Here is a 21,122-nt window from a genome sequence, read left to right on the forward strand (position 1 = left end):
CTTCTTCTTTTGTCTTGGTTGCGTGTAGGCGGACATCTTGCGAGTGCTGGCAAATGTAAGCATATTTGTACCAATTAAGCAGATAATATATTGATTTAATATTATTGTGCACTTTTAATTTGTAAGAGGTGATCCCGATTTCATGTCCACCTTCCATTGAATTAACCTGCATTCGAGCAATTTACAGTCTAGCAATCGCAGCGGCAGTCTGCCTTCGGCAGTGACACAGTGCGGACCGTGTTGCCTGCCGGCCGCGCTGTGGTGCGCGCGCCTGTTTGTTTACGCCGGAGCAGCTTCGCGTGTGCGGTGTTGTGAGGCTAGAACGAGATGGCACACTCGTACAGAAAAACGACTTTGAAGTTCAGTTTTGCGAACGACTATACACGACCAAAGGAACACGAGATCGAACGTTTCTTAAGAGAAGAGGTAAAAATCGATCCACAGGAAATCGTGGGAATCAATTTATCGATCGTTTCAAGCGTCGTCTATGTCAAGCTTGTTGACGAGGCTGCTTGCGAAAGACTTCTATAACGATCACCGAACTGGTATCGTTTCTGTCATGCCGACGGGAATGTTGGTGCGGTAACAGTCAATCACGTGGGAATGGGGATCCACACTATGCGAGTCTTCGAACTTCCGTTTGAGGTCCCGTCTGAACTTGTTACAGACGCCTTTCGATCATACGGTACAGTTCTATCCCATGTGGCCGAAAAATGGACGAGTTTTACCACGTACCCCGTTTTAAATGGGGTGATACAAATACGGATAGAACTGCGAAAGCACGTCCCCTCTTATTTGTGCATAGGAGGTTGTCGAGCGATTATAATCTATGAGGGGCAACCTCGCACTTGCTCGGGGTGCGGGAAAGAAGGTCACGTCCGCTCGGAATGCCTCCAGCGACATTTAGTGCAAACTCCACGCGATGACGTTCAGGCGCCACAACAGATGACTGTCTTACCGTTGACCTTTGTGGAAGCCCTGAGAGGCGACGTGAGGGAGATTTCCGATGGGCAACAGCAGCTGCCCCCTATAGAGAACATGGACACCAAAGGACTGGAACTCCGACCACCGGTTCCACCACAGCAGACACAGGACACCACACAAGAGATGCAGCTGACGGCCGCTACAGGCTCATCCGTGGTGGCTGCCAGTGCTTCCACCGAGAGAGTGATAGGCCAGGCCCAAGACGGAGGATACGCAACCCGAACAGCCGAAGCGGAAGCAAGGCAACGGAAACAGCGATCGCCGAAGAGAAGAAAGAAGCGTCGACTGACTTCTGCTGACGCTAGCCATAGTACGGAGGGGACAGTGGACGACAACGACAGTATCGATCTGAGACCAGTGGATTCAACAGATACCGAGATGATGGTGCAGGAATTGCACAGCGACGATAACTTGAACTCTCCTGCGGGACTGGGCGCAAGAAATGGACCAACAGGAACAGAATGAAAATACGAACGCGATGATTGAGAATAGTCCTGGCCAGAGGCCGGGAGGGGTCGGGAAATGTTGAACAACTTAGTGTGGTGAGGAGCGCCGGGGGTGCAGATAGACGCTTAATGACACCGCCCTACAACCGATGAACACACGCCAGGCGCACCGCATTGCCACGATAAACATTAATGGCATTCGGACACCGCTTAAAATTCAAATGCTGAAAGATATGTTGCGCGCTGCGGACGTGGATATTGTACTCCTACAAGAAGTGCGTTTCACATCGCCGCCAGAGTTCTACGGCTACGAGGCACATTATTCAGTGCACGATGAAAGTGGATGCGGTGTGGCGATTCTCACCAGGGAAGGAATAGGACTGGAGGACGTCATGTCTCTCCCTTCGGCACGTGGCATAGCAATCACTGTCGACAGCGTTCGTTTCATCAATTTATACGCGCCATCTGGCTCCACAAAACGAAGAGAAAGGGCGACATTTTACACCGAAGAGATAGCACCGTTGTTCGCTGGACACTATGATAACTATATAGTTGGCGGCGACTTTAATTGTATCGTCGACAAAAAGGACCAAGTACCTCATTATGTGCCATGCATGGAACTGCGTGCGTTGATTACCGAAATGGCGCTTCTGGATACCTGGGAACTGCAGCATGGTTCAAAAATGGTTCAAATGGTTCTGAGCACTATGGGACTCAACTTCTGAGGTCATTAGTCCCCTAGAACTTAGAACTAGTTAAACCTAACTAACCTAAGGACATCACACACACCCATGCCCGAGGTAGGATTCGAACCTGCGACCATAGCGGTCTCGCGGTTCCAGACTGCAGCGCCTAGAACCGCACGGCTAACTGCAGCATGGCGACAGACCGGGTTATACGTTTGTAACGGGACACTCGGCGAGTAGACTTGATAGAGTGTATGTGACACGAGCTCTACGGACGGCGATACTGGATGCCGAAATCTGGCCAGCGGCTTTTACGGATCATATGGCGTACGTCTGTACGATTTCACTAACGCGTCAGAAGATATGGCGGAGTAAGCGTTACTGGAAAATGAATTGTGCACTTTTACGTGACATTGAATGTCGCCGGTCGATAGAGGCGGCCTGGGAGACCTGCGTTCGCCGCCAACGAGCATACACCTCGGTTCTCCAGTGGTGGATTAAATGCGCAAAACCAACGTTACGGAGAACGTTGATACGATACGGGCAGGACAAATCGCAGTGGAACCGCACGACGGCTGATTTTTATTTTACAGCCCTGAGGGAGCTGATGACCCAACAACCATCGCCGGAAAGGCACACGGCCATGCGCAGGATAAAAGCCAAGTTATTACAGCTGACGAGACTAAGAATGGAAGGTATAATGGTCCGGGCGAGATTGGTGGACACAGTTGCTGCCGAAACCCCCTCCATGCACCACATAGTACGTGAATGCCAACGACGATGCAGGACATTGATCAGGGAACTAATCCCTGAAACTGGCCAGCAAGTTGTACACCAGCGTGATATTGCGTATGTGTTTACTGACTATTTCCGCCAGTTATATGGACCTGTACAAGTGAACCACGAGACACTACAGGATGTCATCTCGGAAATGCCAGATAGAGGACCACCACTGGATGCAGATACTTTCATCACAGCGATAACAGAGGACGAGCTGACAGATGCAATTGCCAGGGGGGCTCCCAACAAGTCCCCAGGACAGGACGGCTTCCCAATTGAATTTTACCGCGCCTTTGCATACCTCATGGGACGGACCTGGATTCAGATGTACAACGAACTCATGTTACCGCAGACTGAGATACCTGCCGAATTCACGGAGGGTATCATCATCCCAATACCCAAACCACGCGGTGGCAGAAGGCCAGGAGATTATAGACCACTCACTCTCTTGAACTGCGACCATAAGATTTTCGCGCGTATCCTTGGGGCTCGCCTGCGGTCTTCAATTTCTGATAGACTCCTCATAGATCAAACTTGCCTCGGCGGTAAGAGTAACGTACATACGGCGCTCGCTGACTACCGAGATATCATCGCATTAGCAGCGGCATGCCGAGTGCATGGGGCACTCGTCGCTATTGACTTCGATCATGCTTTCGACAGAGTGGATCATACCTCTTTGCATGCGGTGATGGGCAGATTGGGAATCCCACAGGCCTTCATGCTAGTGATCATGCGACTGTTACACAGCGTGCGATCAAAGGTCTCGGTGAATGGGCGGGGCACTGACTACATTGTTATTTCAAGGTCAGTTCGTCAAGGTTGCCCCCTTTCGATATTTTTGTATGCAATGGCTTTGGAACCCTGTCTATATGGTCTCCGAGGACGGTTGGAGGGAGTGCCGTTGCCACAACTGACCTTTCATTGCCGCGCTTATGCTGACGATGTGATGCTGGTGGCACGGACAGGCGAAGAAGTGCGTACGGCGTTGGCATGGATACAGAGATACGGGATGGCGGCAGGAAGCGTGCTTAATCTACAGAAATCATGTTGCATGAATGTCGGTCGAGGATTACAACCGGGGGAGGAAGGCCCGCTCATGTTAGTTAAGACCAAAAAATGCCTAGGTATTACGTTCCACACGGATGTGCAGCTGACAACAGCGGATAACTACCGACGCATATTGAAGTTGATGCGGACAATGGTGCTGTTACAGAAATTAAGAGCGTTGGATATGATTCAGAGGGTGACCTATGTTAACGTATACCTAGCACCGAGACTCACTCACGTAGCGCATGTCCTGCCTTTAACGCGCACAATGGCATCACGGATACAAGCAACTTTCGGAACCTACGTGAGTGTGGGACACCTGTTTAAGATCCAATACACAACGCTTACGCTACCACCTGGAGAGGGTGGTCTAGTGAACGTATATGAAAAGGCACGGGCGTTATTCGTCAGTACGATTTTACGACAGTGGCGCGGTCAATTTCGCAATATCTCGGGTGCGTTGGCCGATGTACTAGCGCCCACTTCAATGCTGCCCCCAGTCAATGTGGGCCATATTTCACCGAAGCTGTCACACTTCAAGTCTTTTTTTTTTTGAAGCTTAGCTATGTCAGAGATTCCTTCCCAACAACACGACTATCGACGACGCGAGATGTATAGCAACTCTTACTGCGCCGGTGCCCCAGGAATACCCTGGAAAAGAAATACCCAGTCAAGAACTGGCGACAGATATGGCGCGTTATACGGAACGTTTACCTCCCAACGTCGGTACGCTCAACATGGTATGTGGTGGTAAACAGGAAGTTCGCAACGAATCAACGGCGGCACGCGATTCATTTGGCAGACACTCCACTATGTTTTGGCTGCGCACCACTGGACACTGATGAACATCGTTTAGCATGTAGTGGGACGGCTCCAGTGTGGCACTTGGCACAACAGACATTGGCGTTCCTGTTACGCTCCGCCCCTCACACAATTTCATCAGACACACTTTTTTCCCCCAAGAATCTTATTTCCCGGTCCAAAAAACCAATGCAGTGGCGTGGGTACGGGGAATGGTGGTGGGCTACGTGCATAACGAATCGGAAAAGGACAAAATTGATTCTTGACATTTCCTCCTGCAACAGCATAAGAAATATGGGCACGACTTCGCTAATTACTTGCGACTTACATTTACCGACCCGCCGGACAGATGGGGTGTGACGGGTGAGAGATGAGATAGACGAAGAAGCCGAGATAGACATCGATCACACTTACGGAGCCTTAGTTAATTTCGAGAAGACGATCCAGTCTTACACCAACGTCTGGAGAACGAGTCGATAGATGGCTCTCTTGCTCTATCGAACGTCGGGTCGTGAGCAGGTGTCGCCCCCGACACGAATTTCATTTCATTGCTACAGGAGCATGTTTCTTTTGTATTTGTACTATCCGCAATGTCTTCATGTCTTTCATTTGGGCATTTTCAGTTTTATTCATTTCCTTAATTAATTAATTTTCTAATTAGCCACTGTTCGGTCAACGTGACGGATTGTCAGTCCTCTGAGCCCGGGTTCGATTCCCGGCTGGGTCGGAGAATTTTCTCTGCCCAGGGATTGGATGTTGTGCTGTCCTCATCATCATCCTAAAAGCGTCATCGACTGCAGGTCGCCGAAGTGGCGTCAAATTGAAAGACCAGCAGCCGGCGAACGGTCTGCCCGACGGTATAGCGTCCCCAGCGAAAAGATAAGAAAAGACTTAAAAGACAGTATTTATAAAGAAGAGACATTTAAAAATTGAATAATATACATTTTTCTCGTGTATCAGTATTATAATAATTTCTCTGTGTAAGTTTCGAGGGCAAAGAAATATAACAAAATGATCTAAAGAAACGACAAGATACGCTCTTTTGTTAATTTTTTAGTCGTCTTCTTCTTTTGTCTTGGTTGTGTGTAGACGGACATATTGCGAGTGCTGGCAAATGTAAGCATATTTGTACCAGTTACGCAGATAATATATTGATTTAATAGTATTGTGCACTTTTAATTTGTAAGAAGTGATCCCGATTTCATGTCCACCTTCCTTTGAATTAACCTGCATTCGAGCAATTTACAGTTCAGCAATCGCAGCGGCCGATGCAGCCAACGACGCCATTACGTGGCGATATTAACTTATAAAAATTAGCGGTAGCGAAAAACTCGCCCGCTATTAACATAATATACACTTTTCTCCACAGCCGCCCGACGTTGCAGATAATACGTAGCTTTAAGATTAATATTTTCAGTACCACAGCCGAGAGCCAGAGCCATGATTCAGACTACAATGCAATGGTTAACGGAGGTAAGAAGAAATACTCTCGCGCATGTGAGGGCCGCAATTGTAATTAATAAACTTTTTTGCTTTAAAGTGAACTGACTAGCCGAGGAAATTAATATGAAAAGTTATATTTTCATGCTTTAAGATTCATTAACGTAAAAAATAATTTCCACTCAAGTTTAATATTGTTAAAAAAAAGAGAACTTCACAAAAGCATTTAATTGTTGTTGTGTACATAGTTACTCGTAGTCAGCGCGTACACAACTTTCCCACTAGAGCGCGCCCCGCTAAGCACAACAGCACAGGCGCAGTGCTCGTCCATCTCCGCACTACGAGATGGCGCTGTCTTAGAGACGGACCAAATTCTGCTTCCGCCGATCCGCATATTAATATGTCACGCATCCAATGAGATTGCTGCTAACGTAGAACCTTTTCTCCTCACGGATCATACTCGCGCAGTGATATCTGAACGCTTGAGCTATTGTAACGAGTGTACAGACCTCCGATTAGTCAGTCGGCATTTGTCTGTACCAGTCTATAGACAAGTTTCAATCTGCGCCTAATAAGATTATCATATTTCTGTACATAGCCATGAAGACACTTTGTCAAGTATCAGAGATATGTGAGAATAAGATTAACGTACCAAGACCAAAGGAACTTCAGATTGTCAATTGTAAATAGCATCCAGAATCAAGTTCAGTAAGGTTTACGATTTTTATTATTTTAATAAATGTGTGTGAAAATTAATCAAGTCCTGTTTAAAGTTGGTCATTGTCACTCTGCTACTCTAAGCGTGCAAGTGGCATTTCTATCGTCGCCGGCCACAGTGGCCGTGCGGTTCCAGGCGCTACAGTCTGGAACCGAGCGACCGCTACGGTCGTAGGTTCGAATCCTGCCTCGGGCATGGATGTGTGTGATGTCCTTAGGTTAGTTAGGTTTAATTAGTTCTAAGTTCTAGGCAACTAATGACCTCAGAAGTTAAGTCGCATAGTGCTCAGAGCCATTTGAGCCATTTCTATCGTCTGACCTAACGGCAGAAGATAAACACGCCACGAGAAGACCACGAGACATATTGCTGACACTCGCCTACTTCGTTACAGCAACTAGTCAAATAATCTGATGGTGTGTGTACCGAAGGTCTTACAGTACGCACACCACAATTGTAAATCAAAAGTGAATGAAATATTTTGATTAAGGCCCACCACGTAAGTCAGCAACAATCACCATCATCAACAAATTTTTGTGGTAAATAATATATTAAATTACGACGGCCGACGGACGCGAGTACGGCGGGCCCTAGCCACACGACTGAATAAATAATTTTGGCTTGTGGAGCACAGTTTACCCGTATGAAGCCGTACAGCTCCCTCCTGGACTGGACCTCCTGCTCGTAGCCCACGAGCCTGGGGGCGAGGGTCCTGAGCACGGGGAAGATGCGGCCCAGCGTGGCGCCGGTGGGGTTCCCGGAGCGGAACGTCCGCTGGACGCCGTCTATCAGCTGTCGCAGGCGCGCGTCGTGGCGCTCGTAGCGCGCGCCCGCCGTGATGGCCCACAGGATGTTCACCATGTGCACCGGGAACAGCTCCGTCACCTGCCGAACAGTACCTGTCTAGAATGAGATTTTCACTCTGCAGCGGAGTGTGCGCTGATATGAAACTTCCTGGCAGATTAAAACTGTGTGCCGGACCGAGACTCGAACTCGGGACCTTTGCCTTTCGCAGGCAAGTGCTCTACCAACTGAGCTACCCAAGCACGACTCACGCCCCGTCCTCACAGCTTTACTTCTGCCAGTACCTCGTCTCCTACCTTCCAAACTTTACAGAAGCTCTCGCAGTTTTGGAAGGTAGGAGACGAGGTACTGGCAGAAGTAAAGCTGTGAGGACGGGGCGTGAGTCGTGCTTGGGTAGCTCAGTTGGTAGAGCACTTGCCCGCGAAAGGCAAAGGTCCCGAGTTCGAGTCTCGGTCCGGCACACAGTTTTAATCTGCCAGGAAGTCTCAATACAGTACCTGTCTAGAATGAGATTTTCACTTGTGAGCGTGTGGGTGGTATTCTGTCATTCTGCGCATTGGATTAATCTGAGATGTACCCTTTACCCTGTGGCTCCTGCAAGATGCAATGTCCACCCCCTCACTTCTACAGAAGTCAGACAGACGCTCCTAACGTCCTAAAGAGAAATGCCTGAAAAACTTTCAGCAATAAATATCTTTTGGAGTCGTCCGCTGTAAGGAAATGACACAAAAATTCACGAAATTTCTTATGTAACTAGTGGGATACTTGGGTACTGGAGTAGTGCTAGTTAGTGTAAGAAAAGCATGAAACTAACGAAAATTATTACTTATTTTTGCAAAAATTCTGAGAAATCACAATGGCACTTTTAGTTATGAACTGAACACGTTAATTCGGCTGATGAAATTTCTATACAAAGTTTAAGATTGTTATTCACTTGGCAGAATGGCTGAGAGCCGCACCTACTCAACTTGAATAATTATCCATTAGAATGTTGCTAGATACGGTCGAGGCTGTCGCGTGTTAAATGCAGTGAAGTGTATTGTTGTGGAGGAAATATGGGGCTTGCAAGAGCTGTAGCGCACAATACCATAAGCTGCGATGACTGCTGTCTGCGCTGCTGACAAATAAGATAACTCTCGTTCTATCTGGACTGACCTTTGCCAATCAAACTCTCCCTACACCTTGATGAAGTCAAGGGTTCCTATTCGCCCCTAGTCTAACTATTGGCGTGGTACACAGGTCAGATAACGAGTCCACTGTGATGCCACTCAAAAATTCACTCGCAGGCATTTAACTGTAACTCTGTCCATTCACACCGCACAATAAGTGTGGCGGTCAACACAGTGAACAACGATTAATCGCAAGGACTCAATATAGAGTCGCACTCCGATTCGCTCTCAACAGAGGTGCTCTCCCAGTGAAGTACTGAGGAGAGACTTGTTCCTCGCTCTTTGAGTACACGTACGAGCGCACACGCTCTCGTTATGTGTTATCGCTCCAAGAGAGACAACCGAACGGCCCCTCTCCACGCCAGATGTGAAGGGGTATATCTTTCGGTCTCTTCCATTACTCATTCAGCTCAAGGTGTCAGAAATATTGTCTGCCAATCAGCATTCCTCTTCTAAAATGGGAGACTGACGTTTCGTTTAAGGTGACCAATCTGGAAATCTGTAGCATCGGCGTTTGGCGTTTGCTGTCTCCCTGTGAAAATCTCTGAAACTGCCTGCTATGTTTGTAAAGGCTGGGCGCTCCCACACAATGTAGCTGAATTTGCTTTTAAGCCAAACATGAGGTCGTTCCTCCTTTCACTTGGGCAAACGCTGTCCGCTCCATGGGCGGCCACTGGCCGACATAGATAGCTCCCAGTGATAACCTATCAAGGGACCGGCGTCCTGGCGTGCGGTGTTTGCCTCTCCCGAAATAAAAGCTTTTGTGACGGTCGTGTCTTGAATGTGTGTGTGTATGCCAGCCTCGAGTATTTCAACTGTAGTGCGCACTTGCGATGTATTAGTTATTTGCGTATCGTTTACATGAATTCATACAACACTGACTTTATCTTACCGAGTTTGGGTTCGAATGGAGCGTCTTGATCTGTGGAATATGATTGTGAGGGTGGTATATGTAAGCAATGAAGGTCAGTAGACCATGACGTCTTACACACTCAGCAGCAGAGTGTGCGCTGATATGAAACTTCTTGGCAGATTAAAAGTGTGTGCCGGACCGAGACTCGAACTCGGGACCTTTGCCTTTTGTGGGCAAGTGCTCTACTGTCTGAGCTACCCAAGCACGACTCACGCCCCGTCTTCACAGCTATACTTCTGCCAGTACCTTGTCTCCTACCTTCCCAGTTTCACAGAAGCTCTCCTGCGAACCAGCAAGTCTACGATTACTTATCAAAGTCTACAGCAGCCTACGATAGTTTTACAATTCTAGGCATGAGGAAGGGCCGACTGACCTCGACAGTGTTGTTGCGGATGGAAGACAGCAGGTCCTCGACCTCCTCCAGGATGCGGCCCTCCATGCTGAGCTTGCCGAAGCCGAAGTCCCGCAGATGGCGCAGAGTAAAGCGCCGCTGCTGCACCCAAGCTGGGCCGTCGTTGAAAAGCATACCTGTTGTTGTAGACCGACGTACAGTGATTACCCAGTATGATTTCCACGTTCGTTTCCACCTTAGAAACACTGTAAACACTTCTAGACAATAGCTGATGAGCATCCATGATTTACCTCCATCATCTTCAGTAACGTCTACATATTTGTCTCGCTTTGTACGGTACACTATCGGTCATTAAAATTGCAGCGCCATGAAAGTGACATGCAACAAACCTCATAATGGCATCAGGTGCACTATATACAGGGATATACAGGGTGATTTTGTTAAACGGGAACAAACGGCAGGTTCAAATGGCTCTGAGCACTATGGGACTTAACATCTAAGGTCACCAGTCCCCTAGAACTTAGAACTACTTAAACCTAACTAACCTAAGGTCATCACACACATCCATGCCTGAGGCAGGATTCGTACCTGCGACCGTAGCAGTCGCGCGGTTCCAGACTGAAGCGCCTAGAACCGCTCGGCCACACCGGCCGCCTAAACGGCAGGAAAAGGTCCCTTAGACGAAAAGAAGCCGAGAAATCAAACGGACATGTAGCCGGAAATGCGTTCTAAGGGAGGTGGAGATAAAAAATCGTTGACAGTGACCTCGATATCAGCGCTGTGCCAGTGTGGGGTCAGTCAAACTGTATGAAACTTTCTCCACAACTGCCACTGCCTCATCACTTATAATGGGTACAGGCGATATCAGCTATGGACTTGCCCCCGCTGGCTCATCGCACAAGCCACCACAGTGTTGGGATTTCTGGCATCCAACCTTTTCACGGCCGGGGATACCTTTACGAGGGTTGGTATCGTCAACATTCACAATACTGACCTAAGGCATATGGAGAGTTCCCATGATATGGTGGCGGCGAACCATCTGCACCAGTTCAGCCTCAGTGTCTGGGAGGGGATTGTTGGCAACGGCCTAGTGGGACCAGTCATCCTTCCACAACCCTTTCAGGCGAGGCACGTCTGCACTTCTGCGAGTGGCCGTTCATCCCCTACTGGAAGACGTGCATCTGGTTGTTCGAAGGGTACTGTCGCTACTATTGACTGTGAGTCAGACCCCTGTTCTCTTGCGTGTCGAAGTGAATTACTAGTACGTACAGAAAATTTCTTCTTGCCTTGTATGTTCCCATCTCTGCTTTTAATCTCTTAAATCTACGCTGTTACAGGTCTTTTATCTCCGCCTTCAAGTTTGTGTACCTCCCTTGGAACGAATTTCGGCCAAACGTCCATATGACATCTTCTGCTTCCTATCTCGTTAGGGACTGTTTCCTACAGTTTGTTCCTGTTAAGGGAAGTGTAATACAGTGACTTTTTGGAGCAGAAAACGCAAGTGGCAATGCCATAGCATCTGTCCAGACCAGTCATCACCACAAAGGAATACGGAGTAAGAAAACTAATCCTTTAATTCTGATCACTTATTCGAACTACACCTAAAATCCGAGTAAACTGATACCTAACTCAGTCCAGTAGGTAAATTAATCAACAAATGGCTCTGAGCACTATGGGACTTAATATCTGAGGTCATCAGTCCCCTAGAACTTAGAACTACTTAAACCTAACTAACCTAAGGACATCACACACATCCATGCCCGAGGCAGGATTCGAACCTGCGACCGTATCAGTCCCGCGGTTCCGGACTGAAGCGCCTAGAACCGCTAGACCACCGCGGCCGGCATTTAATTAACAACTCATCAAACTTGTGTAACGAATTGATGCTACTAAATTAATTTTGCCAAGTCTGGAGAGACTACCGAGGTATTGTCTACATAGATAACCATCGGTTTGAGGCACAGGACATATTTGACATTCGCCATTTAATTAATATAGAAAACACCCACGATGGCGAAATCTAGCTTGGTTTTCTGGCCGTTATTTAGAATCATCGTTGAAGCCACGGGGTGCCGGAAGGACATGCCGTTCTCCCGCGTTCCAGGTTATTCATCCAGAGAGCCGGAAATCGACCGCTCCAGGCGACCAGGGCAGCAGGAACGGTTCCACCTCTCACCCATGTTAGGTTGGCTACAAGGACCTTTTCATGTACCGTGGAGGTGTACCGTAGCTCATGCACAGAGTCTGCTACATGATGGAGCAGGTCTAGCCCATTCCGATGCAGTTTCAACGGGAGTCCAACAATGCGATGGTCAGTGCGCGGCAGTTATCGCCATTTAATGGTTAGTGCTTCCCATTACTTTGGTAACAGCGTAGGTTAGTCATCCGCGAGCCACTCGTGATGTTTGGAGTTATGAAGCACATCGCAATCTTAATGGTTGCGGTTGTATTACAGCTACGTCAGCGAAGCAAGATACTGGCTCTATATCTACAGTAGCGTGATAAGCTGTTTTTGCCGTCTAGTTTTACTCGTGTCATAATCGTGGACCCATTGTTAGTTTCTTCTGTTATAGTGATACCCGTTATTTCATTTTTATGCTCTCTCTAGAGACCGGTCTTTACTCTGAAGACAGTTTTGTTGTGTGAGCTTGGGTATTTTTAACTCGTCACACAGAAAGTCTATAGCTCGTCCAACAGAAACATTCTGTGAGAGATAATCTATGGAAACTTGTGACACGGTTTCACTTACGTGTTTTTTTAATACATGTTTTTCCAGATTATTCCGAGTTCCACTGTTTGTAACTTCCTTACTGTCCCCTTTTATAAATCCCTTACAAGGCGATGAAACACTTGTTGTAAGAAACGAAGGCCGACGTCTGGGCCAGAAGATCCGCAGGTGAGTGATCTGCTAGGAAACAATATTACTCGGTGCTTGTTTGCTAATCTGCTACAGTTACATCTACCGAGGCTCAAGCGCTACAAAAGCAACCCTTTACAAATGATCAGCATTTGAGCACAGTCAAAAAAGAAGTAGTTGTAGCAATATAAGCATTCTGTGTATGAGCTACTTAATGGACCAACACATGCTGGCATTCAAAAGTGGCAGGATCGTGTCTTATGGATTCAGTGATATTGCTGGCCGCATCAATATCCCACGACTGTCAGTAGGACATGGAATCAGTGAGTTCAGGACAGCCATTCCTTAATGGCGTGCATGACCTCTACGGCCCCACATGACTAGTGCCTTTAAGGGCAAAGACATTGTTCGCTCGGCCATGCCGGGTTGTACACCCACGTCACACACACCTCGAGTCAGGAAGTGGGCTTGTTTCTAGCAAGGCAAGAAACCACACAGATGGGATGACATGGACTGGACAACCACAGACAGTATGACGCACACAAGAGCAGAGAGAGGTGTACTGGCAGTGGTGCGCCAAACAACAACACTTGTAAGTAGGCTGTTTATGTTTTCTTTATGTAAGTAGGCTGTTTATGTTTTCTTATTGGCAACGTTACGTAGCGCTCTGTATGAAAATCACTGGCTGTGCTGTGTGCAGTCTGTGGCTAGTTTGCATTGTTGTCTGCCATTGTAGTGTTGGGCAGCAGGACGTGAACAGCGCGTAGCGTTGCGCAGTTGGAGGTGAGCCGCCAGCAGTGGTGGATGTGGGAAATGAGATGGCGGATTTTTGAGTACAGAATGGATGTCTGAACTGCTATATATATTATGACTATTAAGGTAAATACATTGTTTGTTCTCTATTAAAATCTTTCATTTGCTAACTATGCCTATCAGTAGTTAGTGCCTTCCGTAGTTTGAATCTTTTATTTAGCTAGCAGTAGTGGCGCTCGCTGTATTGCAGTAGTTCGAGTAATGAAGATTTTTGTGAGGTAAGTGATTTGTGAAAGGTATAGATTAATGTTAGTCAGGGCCATTCTTTTGTAGGGAATTTTCAAAGTCAGATTGCGTTGCGCTAAAAATGTTGTGTGTCAGTTTAAGCACAGTCATGTATAATTGTTCTAAGGGGACGTTTCACACTGTACACACAAGTGGGACCACGCGGACTTTTCATATGAGTCCTCGTTCTACATACAGCGTTACGATGGACATACCCATGTGCGTAGCTTCTGAGGAGAACAAAAGTTGCCAGATTGCTTTTGGCACCAACATAGGGGTTCAGGACCTTGTGTGATGCTATGCGGCGCCATTGAGTACATTAAGCAACACTGTATCTCTGCGATGGTACCGTCTTTACTATTCCCTCGTGAAATATGTCTGTGTTAGATATACATCTCGCGTGCTCTGCTCGTCTATTGTTTATATCAGCATTAAGTCTGAATGGCTCCATAAAAAAAAAAAAAAAAATTATTGACTTCTGTAGCTGTGACCTAAGGAATATTTTCTGCGATTTTACTTTCCGAAGCTCAGGATATGGAACACGTGATTCACGGTTTATGGGATTCGTATCCCTCTACACAACAGAGCCTCGTACATGAGTCTCGTGTTTCAGAGGCATTGTTTTATTTCGTTTGATAACTTTCTGTGTTCCTCAAATTGTTGAGGAGTCAGATTTAATTTGTGTCATCTCTATTGTCCGTCATTAGTTGTAAGTTAGTTGTCAGTATTCTCTCTTGGACTGGGGTATGTTTAAAATAAATACCGGAATACCTCTCAGTAGCATGATATTCTACGCTATATTGCAAATGGCTCTGAGCACTATGGGACTTAACATCTATGGTCATCAGTCCCCTAGAACTTAGAACTACTTAAACCTAACTAACCTAAGGACAGCTCACAACACCCAGCCATCACGAGGCAGAGAAAATCCCTGACCCCGCCGGGAATCGAACCCGGGAACCCGGGCGTGGGAAGCGAGAACGCTACCGCACGACCACGAGATGCGGGCATGCTATATTGCAAGCTGGTACTTAGGTCCTTGGTTTCTCGGTGAACACATGCACGCGTAAATAGAAACCGGTTGGTATAATAAACCATTTGTGAAGCAGGAACATTTTTCACAGTTAAAAAGCAATTATATTAGGTTGGTGCATAAGTTCGCAGCGTTTTTGCTTTGCATGTCCTTATTCCAGTAGCTGTGAGTTTCTCTATCGGTTGTCATATCTTATTTGAGGTTCACTGTTGCTGTTTAAGTGTACATATTGTCATTTTGTCATTTGGACATTGTGAGTGCGGCTGTGAACGCTAGAAAATGGAGTGACCAGTAGAGAAATCGGAATATTTCCGACATATTCTTCTGCTTGAATTCAGTATAGGGGTGACAGCAACGGAAACTCTCAGAAACTTTTGCACCGTGTGGGAGATAATGGCGCTGGACAGAGCACGGCAAGAAAATTGTTTTCATGGTTAACTCTCCACATTCAGCAAGCCCTTTGTGGTTTGATGAAGGTTATTTAAACGCATGACAGCACAATGATCCAAGTCAGAGTACTCGAGTACTGGAAAATGTGTTGAACTGTGGCCATTCCACCATAATGCGACGCTTGCATTTAGAGGATAATGTTCAAAAATCGGGTGTATGGGTACCGTATCCACTAAGCCAAAATCACACAAATCAGCGGGTGCACCTTCGCTTGCTCGTCATCAATTGGCTCTTGAGCAACAACGACAGTCGCTATCCTGTACCGTTACTGACAATGAGAAATGATATCCTTATAGGAATAAGGAATGGTAGAGCCCAAATTAAGCAGCAACTCCCTGTACTTGTGCACATCCACAAAAGATGACGTTATGCATGTGGTGAGCGACGGTGTGTTGTACTGTGACTGCTTCTCCAAGGTGTAACCATCACTGCCGACATTTGCTGTCAACAATTGAGATATCTTGCAGATTGTAATATTATTGGGATTTCCGTCGTATGAAAGCTGTGAGTACCCTTGGAAAGGCATTCACCTATATTAAATGATCAACTTATGAGATGAGACACATTCTTTGAAAGACATTTGTTTTATATAATTTACATAACTGTAAAGATGCTCATCTAGCGCGGACGCTAATACATCGATTGCGCAGTCAAAGAAACATTTTAACAGAAGCTGAACTGAAGTTCCGCTTCGATCTAAATAAAAGATGACAGTAAGAAACTTTGGTAGATCTTCAGATTTTAATGTACCTCTGCTTGTAATGTGAAAACGTAAAGAAGGTCGACTTTAAGCTATAAAAGTGAGCGGTCTTGCCAGCGTGCAGAAAACATTATTAATTAATAAAATTCAAGTAATTTATGTTCGAAACTGTAAATCGGCAAGTTATTGTTATGAAGGTGTTGAACGGTACAAAAATTGTCTTTAACGAAGGAGCAAAGTAATGACTGTAATTTGTGACAAAAACGTGAACCAAGGATACAGCACAGTGCAGGCTGAAATCTGATTGCACCATACAGTTAGAAAAGTACTTATGTCAGTTATACTGTTTATAAATAAGCCCTAATTTGCTAGTGAGAATTGTTTGAATATATTTAGTGTTTACCACATTTCTTATTCTATTCTTTTCTTTTATATTTTTTTACCTCCATGTCATATTATTTTTGTAAATATCAAGCAGCCTTTACTACAGCAGAGAATTCTGCGGCATCCTGGTCGTAGACAGAAGGCCGCTCCTTGTCTTCTACACAACTCATAGCTGCCCCATTTGTTAATGATTTCATTTGCAAATGCAATTTTTTTATTGTTCATTGTTAAAGGTCCCTTAGGTGATTATAAACTACATACTGATTACGTAAAGAAATCCGGGCTGTTCTTTTCCAAATAATAGAAGCCTTTGCGTAAGCAGAAACTAGCCTCCTTCTGACTACGCTCAGGAGCCGACTAGAAGACGGACGTCTTCGACCGCGTTCGTGTTTCCTGTGGCAAAGCTGTGCCAAACTGGTAACACGACATACTAGTATGAAACACTACATATATATATATATATATATATATATATATATATATATATATATATATATATATATAATTATCAGATTAAAATTAAAAAAAAAATCAAATATACTTAACCTAATTTCTTTATCATACTAGAAGATGCTGTCCAAGAGCAAGTAGTGATGCTACTTCAATCTAACGCCCACCCTCATTCTGCTAGACTGACAAAGAGCATTATCAGCAGTTGGGTTGTGAAGTCATTCTGCACACACCTTATTCATCTGATCTTGAGCCCTCAGATTTTCACCTTTTCTGATCTCTGTCGAACAACCTTCAAGGAACTTGCTTTCCAGATGAAAATGCGGTCAGAACATGGCTTGACGAGTTTTTCTACTCAAAACCACCTGATTTCTACAGCTGCAGCATCGAAAAGTTAGTGTTTGCAGACTGTTGTAAAAAGTGAAGGAGAAGATACAGTTGATGACTAAACTCTCTGTTATGTATATTTGTTGTGTATATTAAACTTATAGAAAAACGTTATGATCTTATGCACCAACCTAATATTTAGCAGAGTAAGAATATCATTATGAGGTTCTAATTCTATAATAAGGAACAGTTCCACTAAATTCTCACCAGCCTTTAAGAAGCTATACGGAATGTGACAGTCACACAAAAATGAGTATTGGCTACGCGAATGCAAGACCTACGTCTGTAGGAAGGATTCTGGAAACCTGCAGTGCATCTGTAAGGAAATTCCATACAAGATTGATACAAGACTGATAATTTTTCCTTGCACTGTACATACACTGATGAGCCAAAACATTATGAAATTTGCCCATCACTAAACTGAATGCCATCTGGTGGCGCTGCAGTCACATGACGCTGTAGGAAAGCTAAGTACACTGGTGAGCGAAAACTTAAAGGACGAAAGTAACTTTTGCATGGTGGCTAACTGCCAGGCAACACAGCGATGAAACTTGGACCTAGTGTAGAAAGAACTGTACCGTGCAGTAGAGAAGGTAACTGAAAGCTATGCATAATGAGATGAACAGAAATGATACTTTTATTCAAAGACAGTAATAATTACACTCAAGTCACCACAATTCATAGTGGTCCCCTGGGCATTGAAAGGGGCGGTACATGCTTTTTAATAGGATTTGTGATCGATCACTACTGGCAGCAATGCATGCTCTGCAACGCCTCACATGCTGATCATGAGACTGGCAAAAAGTCCTTGTGGTAGGGCGTTCTATTCCTCCACCAGCGCCATTGATAACTGCCAGATAGTTATTGGAGCATGTGGACATACTGCAATACATTCCCCCAAAACATCCTACATGTGCTCAATGGAATTTAAGTAGGGGGATGGGAAGGCCAGTCCATTTGCTAAATATCCCCTCACTCCGAGTTCTCTTCCACCTGCACTGTCCAACACAGTCATGCATTGACATAGATAAGAATCACATTAGGGCTAAATACAACACTGAAAAGATGCATATAGGGAAGAAGCACTATGTGACAGCAACACTGACTGATGAGTGCATGTGCTCAAAGATCTGGTCATTACACCGACGCAACGTTATGCCTCCACATAGCACAGCACCTCGACCACCAACATGATCAAGAATGCTGGACGTACCCTCAGATGGTGAGAGGAGAGAACACACAGCCCACTGAGGAACATTGTTGTTTTCATGGTCCAAGTGCTATGGCCTGGGGAGGTGTGAAGTTGCATGGGTGTACTAACAGCAAAATCTTTGAATACAATATACTCGCTGGTCAGTGATATTGTGACACTGTACCCCTAGCCAATGTGTGTCTTATAAGGGGTGCATCTGGACCTGACTACATTTTAATGGGTGACAGTGCACGACTGCATCCAACTGCAAAGCTTGAGGAGCTCTTGGAATTAGAGGATATGCAACGAATTGACTGTCCTTCCCATTTCCCCAACTTAAATCCCCTTGAGTATGTATGGGATGTATTGGGAAGACATGTAGCAGTACATCGACATATACCAGCGACTATCCAGGAGTTTCCATCTGTGCTGCTGGAGGAGTAGAATGCCCTTCCCCAAGACCTTCTTACCAGCATGGTAGAACGTTGTAGAGCATGCATTGATGTCAGTGGTGACCACACACCCACACACCCAATTAAGAAGCATGTTGTTCCTTTTGCAAAGCCTGTAGCACCATCATGAATTGTGGTAACTTCAGTGTAATTATGGTCTTTGAATAAAAGTGTCACATCTGTTCGCCTCATTGAATATTTTTTTCAGTTGCCGTCTATACTAACTGCAGCAGGTCTTTCTACGTATGGTCCAAGTTTCATCAAGCTATGTTACTTGGCAATTAGCCACCATGCGAAAGTTACTTTCGTCCTTATGTTTTACGTGCTGGTGGTCCATTGATAGTGACCAGGCCGAATATCTCACGAAATGAGCATCAAACGAAGAAACTACAAAGAACGAAACTCGTCTAGCTTGAAGGGGGAAACCAGATGGCTCTATGATTGGCCCGCTAGATGGCGTTGTCATAGCTCAAACGGATGTCAACTGCGTTTTTTTTAAAAATAGGAACCCCCATTTTTATTATATATTCGTGTAGTACGAAAAGACATATGAATGTTTTAGTTGGACCACTTTTTTCGCTTTGTGATAGATGGCGCTGTAATAGTCACAAACGTATAAGTACGTGGTATCACGTAACATTCCGCTTGTGCGGACGGTATTTGCTTCGTGATACATTACCCGTGTTAAAATGTACCGTTTACCAATTGCAGAAAAGGTCGATATCGTGTTGATGTATGGCTATTGTGATCAAAATGCCCAATGGGCGTGTGGTATGTATGCTGCTCCGTATCCTGGACGACATCATCCAAGTGTCCGGACCATTCGCCGGAAAGTTACGTTATTTAAGGAAACAGGAAGTGTTCAGCTACATGTGAAACGTCAACCGCGACCTGCAACAAATGATGATGCCCAAGTAGGTGTTTTAGCCGCTGTCGCGGCTAATCCACAGATCAGTAGCAGACAAATTGCCGAGAATCGGGAATCTCAAAAACGTCGGTGTTGAATATTTCTATGCACCAGGAATTGCGTCGACTTTGAACGTCGTGTACAGATCTGCCACTGGGTACAAGAGAAATTACGGGACGATGACAGCTTTTTTGCACGCGTTCTATTTAGCGACGAAGCGTCATTCACCAACAGTGGTAACGTAAACCGGCATAATATGCGCTATTGGGCAACGGAAAATCCACGATGGCTGCCACAAGTGGAACATCAGCGACCTTGGCGGGTTAATGTATGGTGCGGCATTATGGGTGGAAGGATAATTGGCCCTCATTCTATCGAGGGCAATCTAAATGGTGCAATGTATGCTGATTTCCTACGTAATGTTCTACCGATGTTACTACAAGATGTTTGCATGACAGAATGGCGATGTGCTTGCAACATGATGGATGTCCGGCACATAGCTCGCGTGCGGTTGAAGCGGTATTGAATAGCATATTTCATGACAGGTGGATTGGTCCTCGAAGCACGTTCACCGGATCTGACGTCCCCGGATTTCTTTCAGTGGGGAAAGTTGAAGGATATTTGCTATCGTGATCCACCGACAATGCCTGCCAACATGCGTCAGCGCGTTGTCAATGCATGTGCGAACATTACGGAAGGCGAAGTACTCGCTGTTGAGAGGAATGTCGTTACACGTATTGCAAAATGCATTGAGGTTGACGGATATAATTTTGAGCATTTATGGCATTAATGTGGTATTTACAGGTTATCACGCTGTAACAGCATGCGTTCTCACAAATGACAAGTTCACAAAAGTACATGTATCACATTGGAACAACCGAAATAAAATGTTCAAACGTACCTACGTTCTGTACTTTAATTTAAAAAACCTACCTGTTAACAACAGTTCGTCTAAAACTGTGAGCCATATGTTTGTGACTATTACAGCGCCAACTATCACAAAGCGAAAAAAGTGGTCCAACTAAAACATTCATATTTCTTTACGTACTACACGAATATGTAATAAAAATGGGGGTTCCCATGTAAAAAAAACGCAGTTGATATCCGTTTCACCTATGGCAGCACCATCTAGCGG

General features: G+C 45.6%; 1 protein-coding gene across 2 annotated transcripts in view; it reads right to left on the minus strand.

Moving 5' to 3' along the window:
* The window catches only part of LOC126191288 (methyl farnesoate epoxidase-like), a 184,985-nt gene that overhangs the window by 54,894 nt on the left and 108,969 nt on the right, over positions 1 to 21,122 (minus strand). Inside the window, exons 4-5 of one of the 2 annotated variants that reach the window (XM_049932101.1) lie at positions 10,159 to 10,313; positions 7,539 to 7,784 (exon numbers count right to left, since the gene is read on the minus strand). In XM_049932101.1, the coding sequence (XP_049788058.1) occupies positions 7,539 to 7,784; positions 10,159 to 10,313 (401 nt within the window). The remainder of the gene's footprint in view (positions 1 to 7,538; positions 7,785 to 10,158; positions 10,314 to 21,122) is intronic. The other variant, XM_049932102.1, reaches the window with a different exon arrangement.

The sequence above is a fragment of the Schistocerca cancellata genome, chromosome 6, assembly GCF_023864275.1.
Source record: "Schistocerca cancellata isolate TAMUIC-IGC-003103 chromosome 6, iqSchCanc2.1, whole genome shotgun sequence".
NCBI classification, from domain to species: Eukaryota; Metazoa; Arthropoda; class Insecta; order Orthoptera; family Acrididae; genus Schistocerca; species Schistocerca cancellata.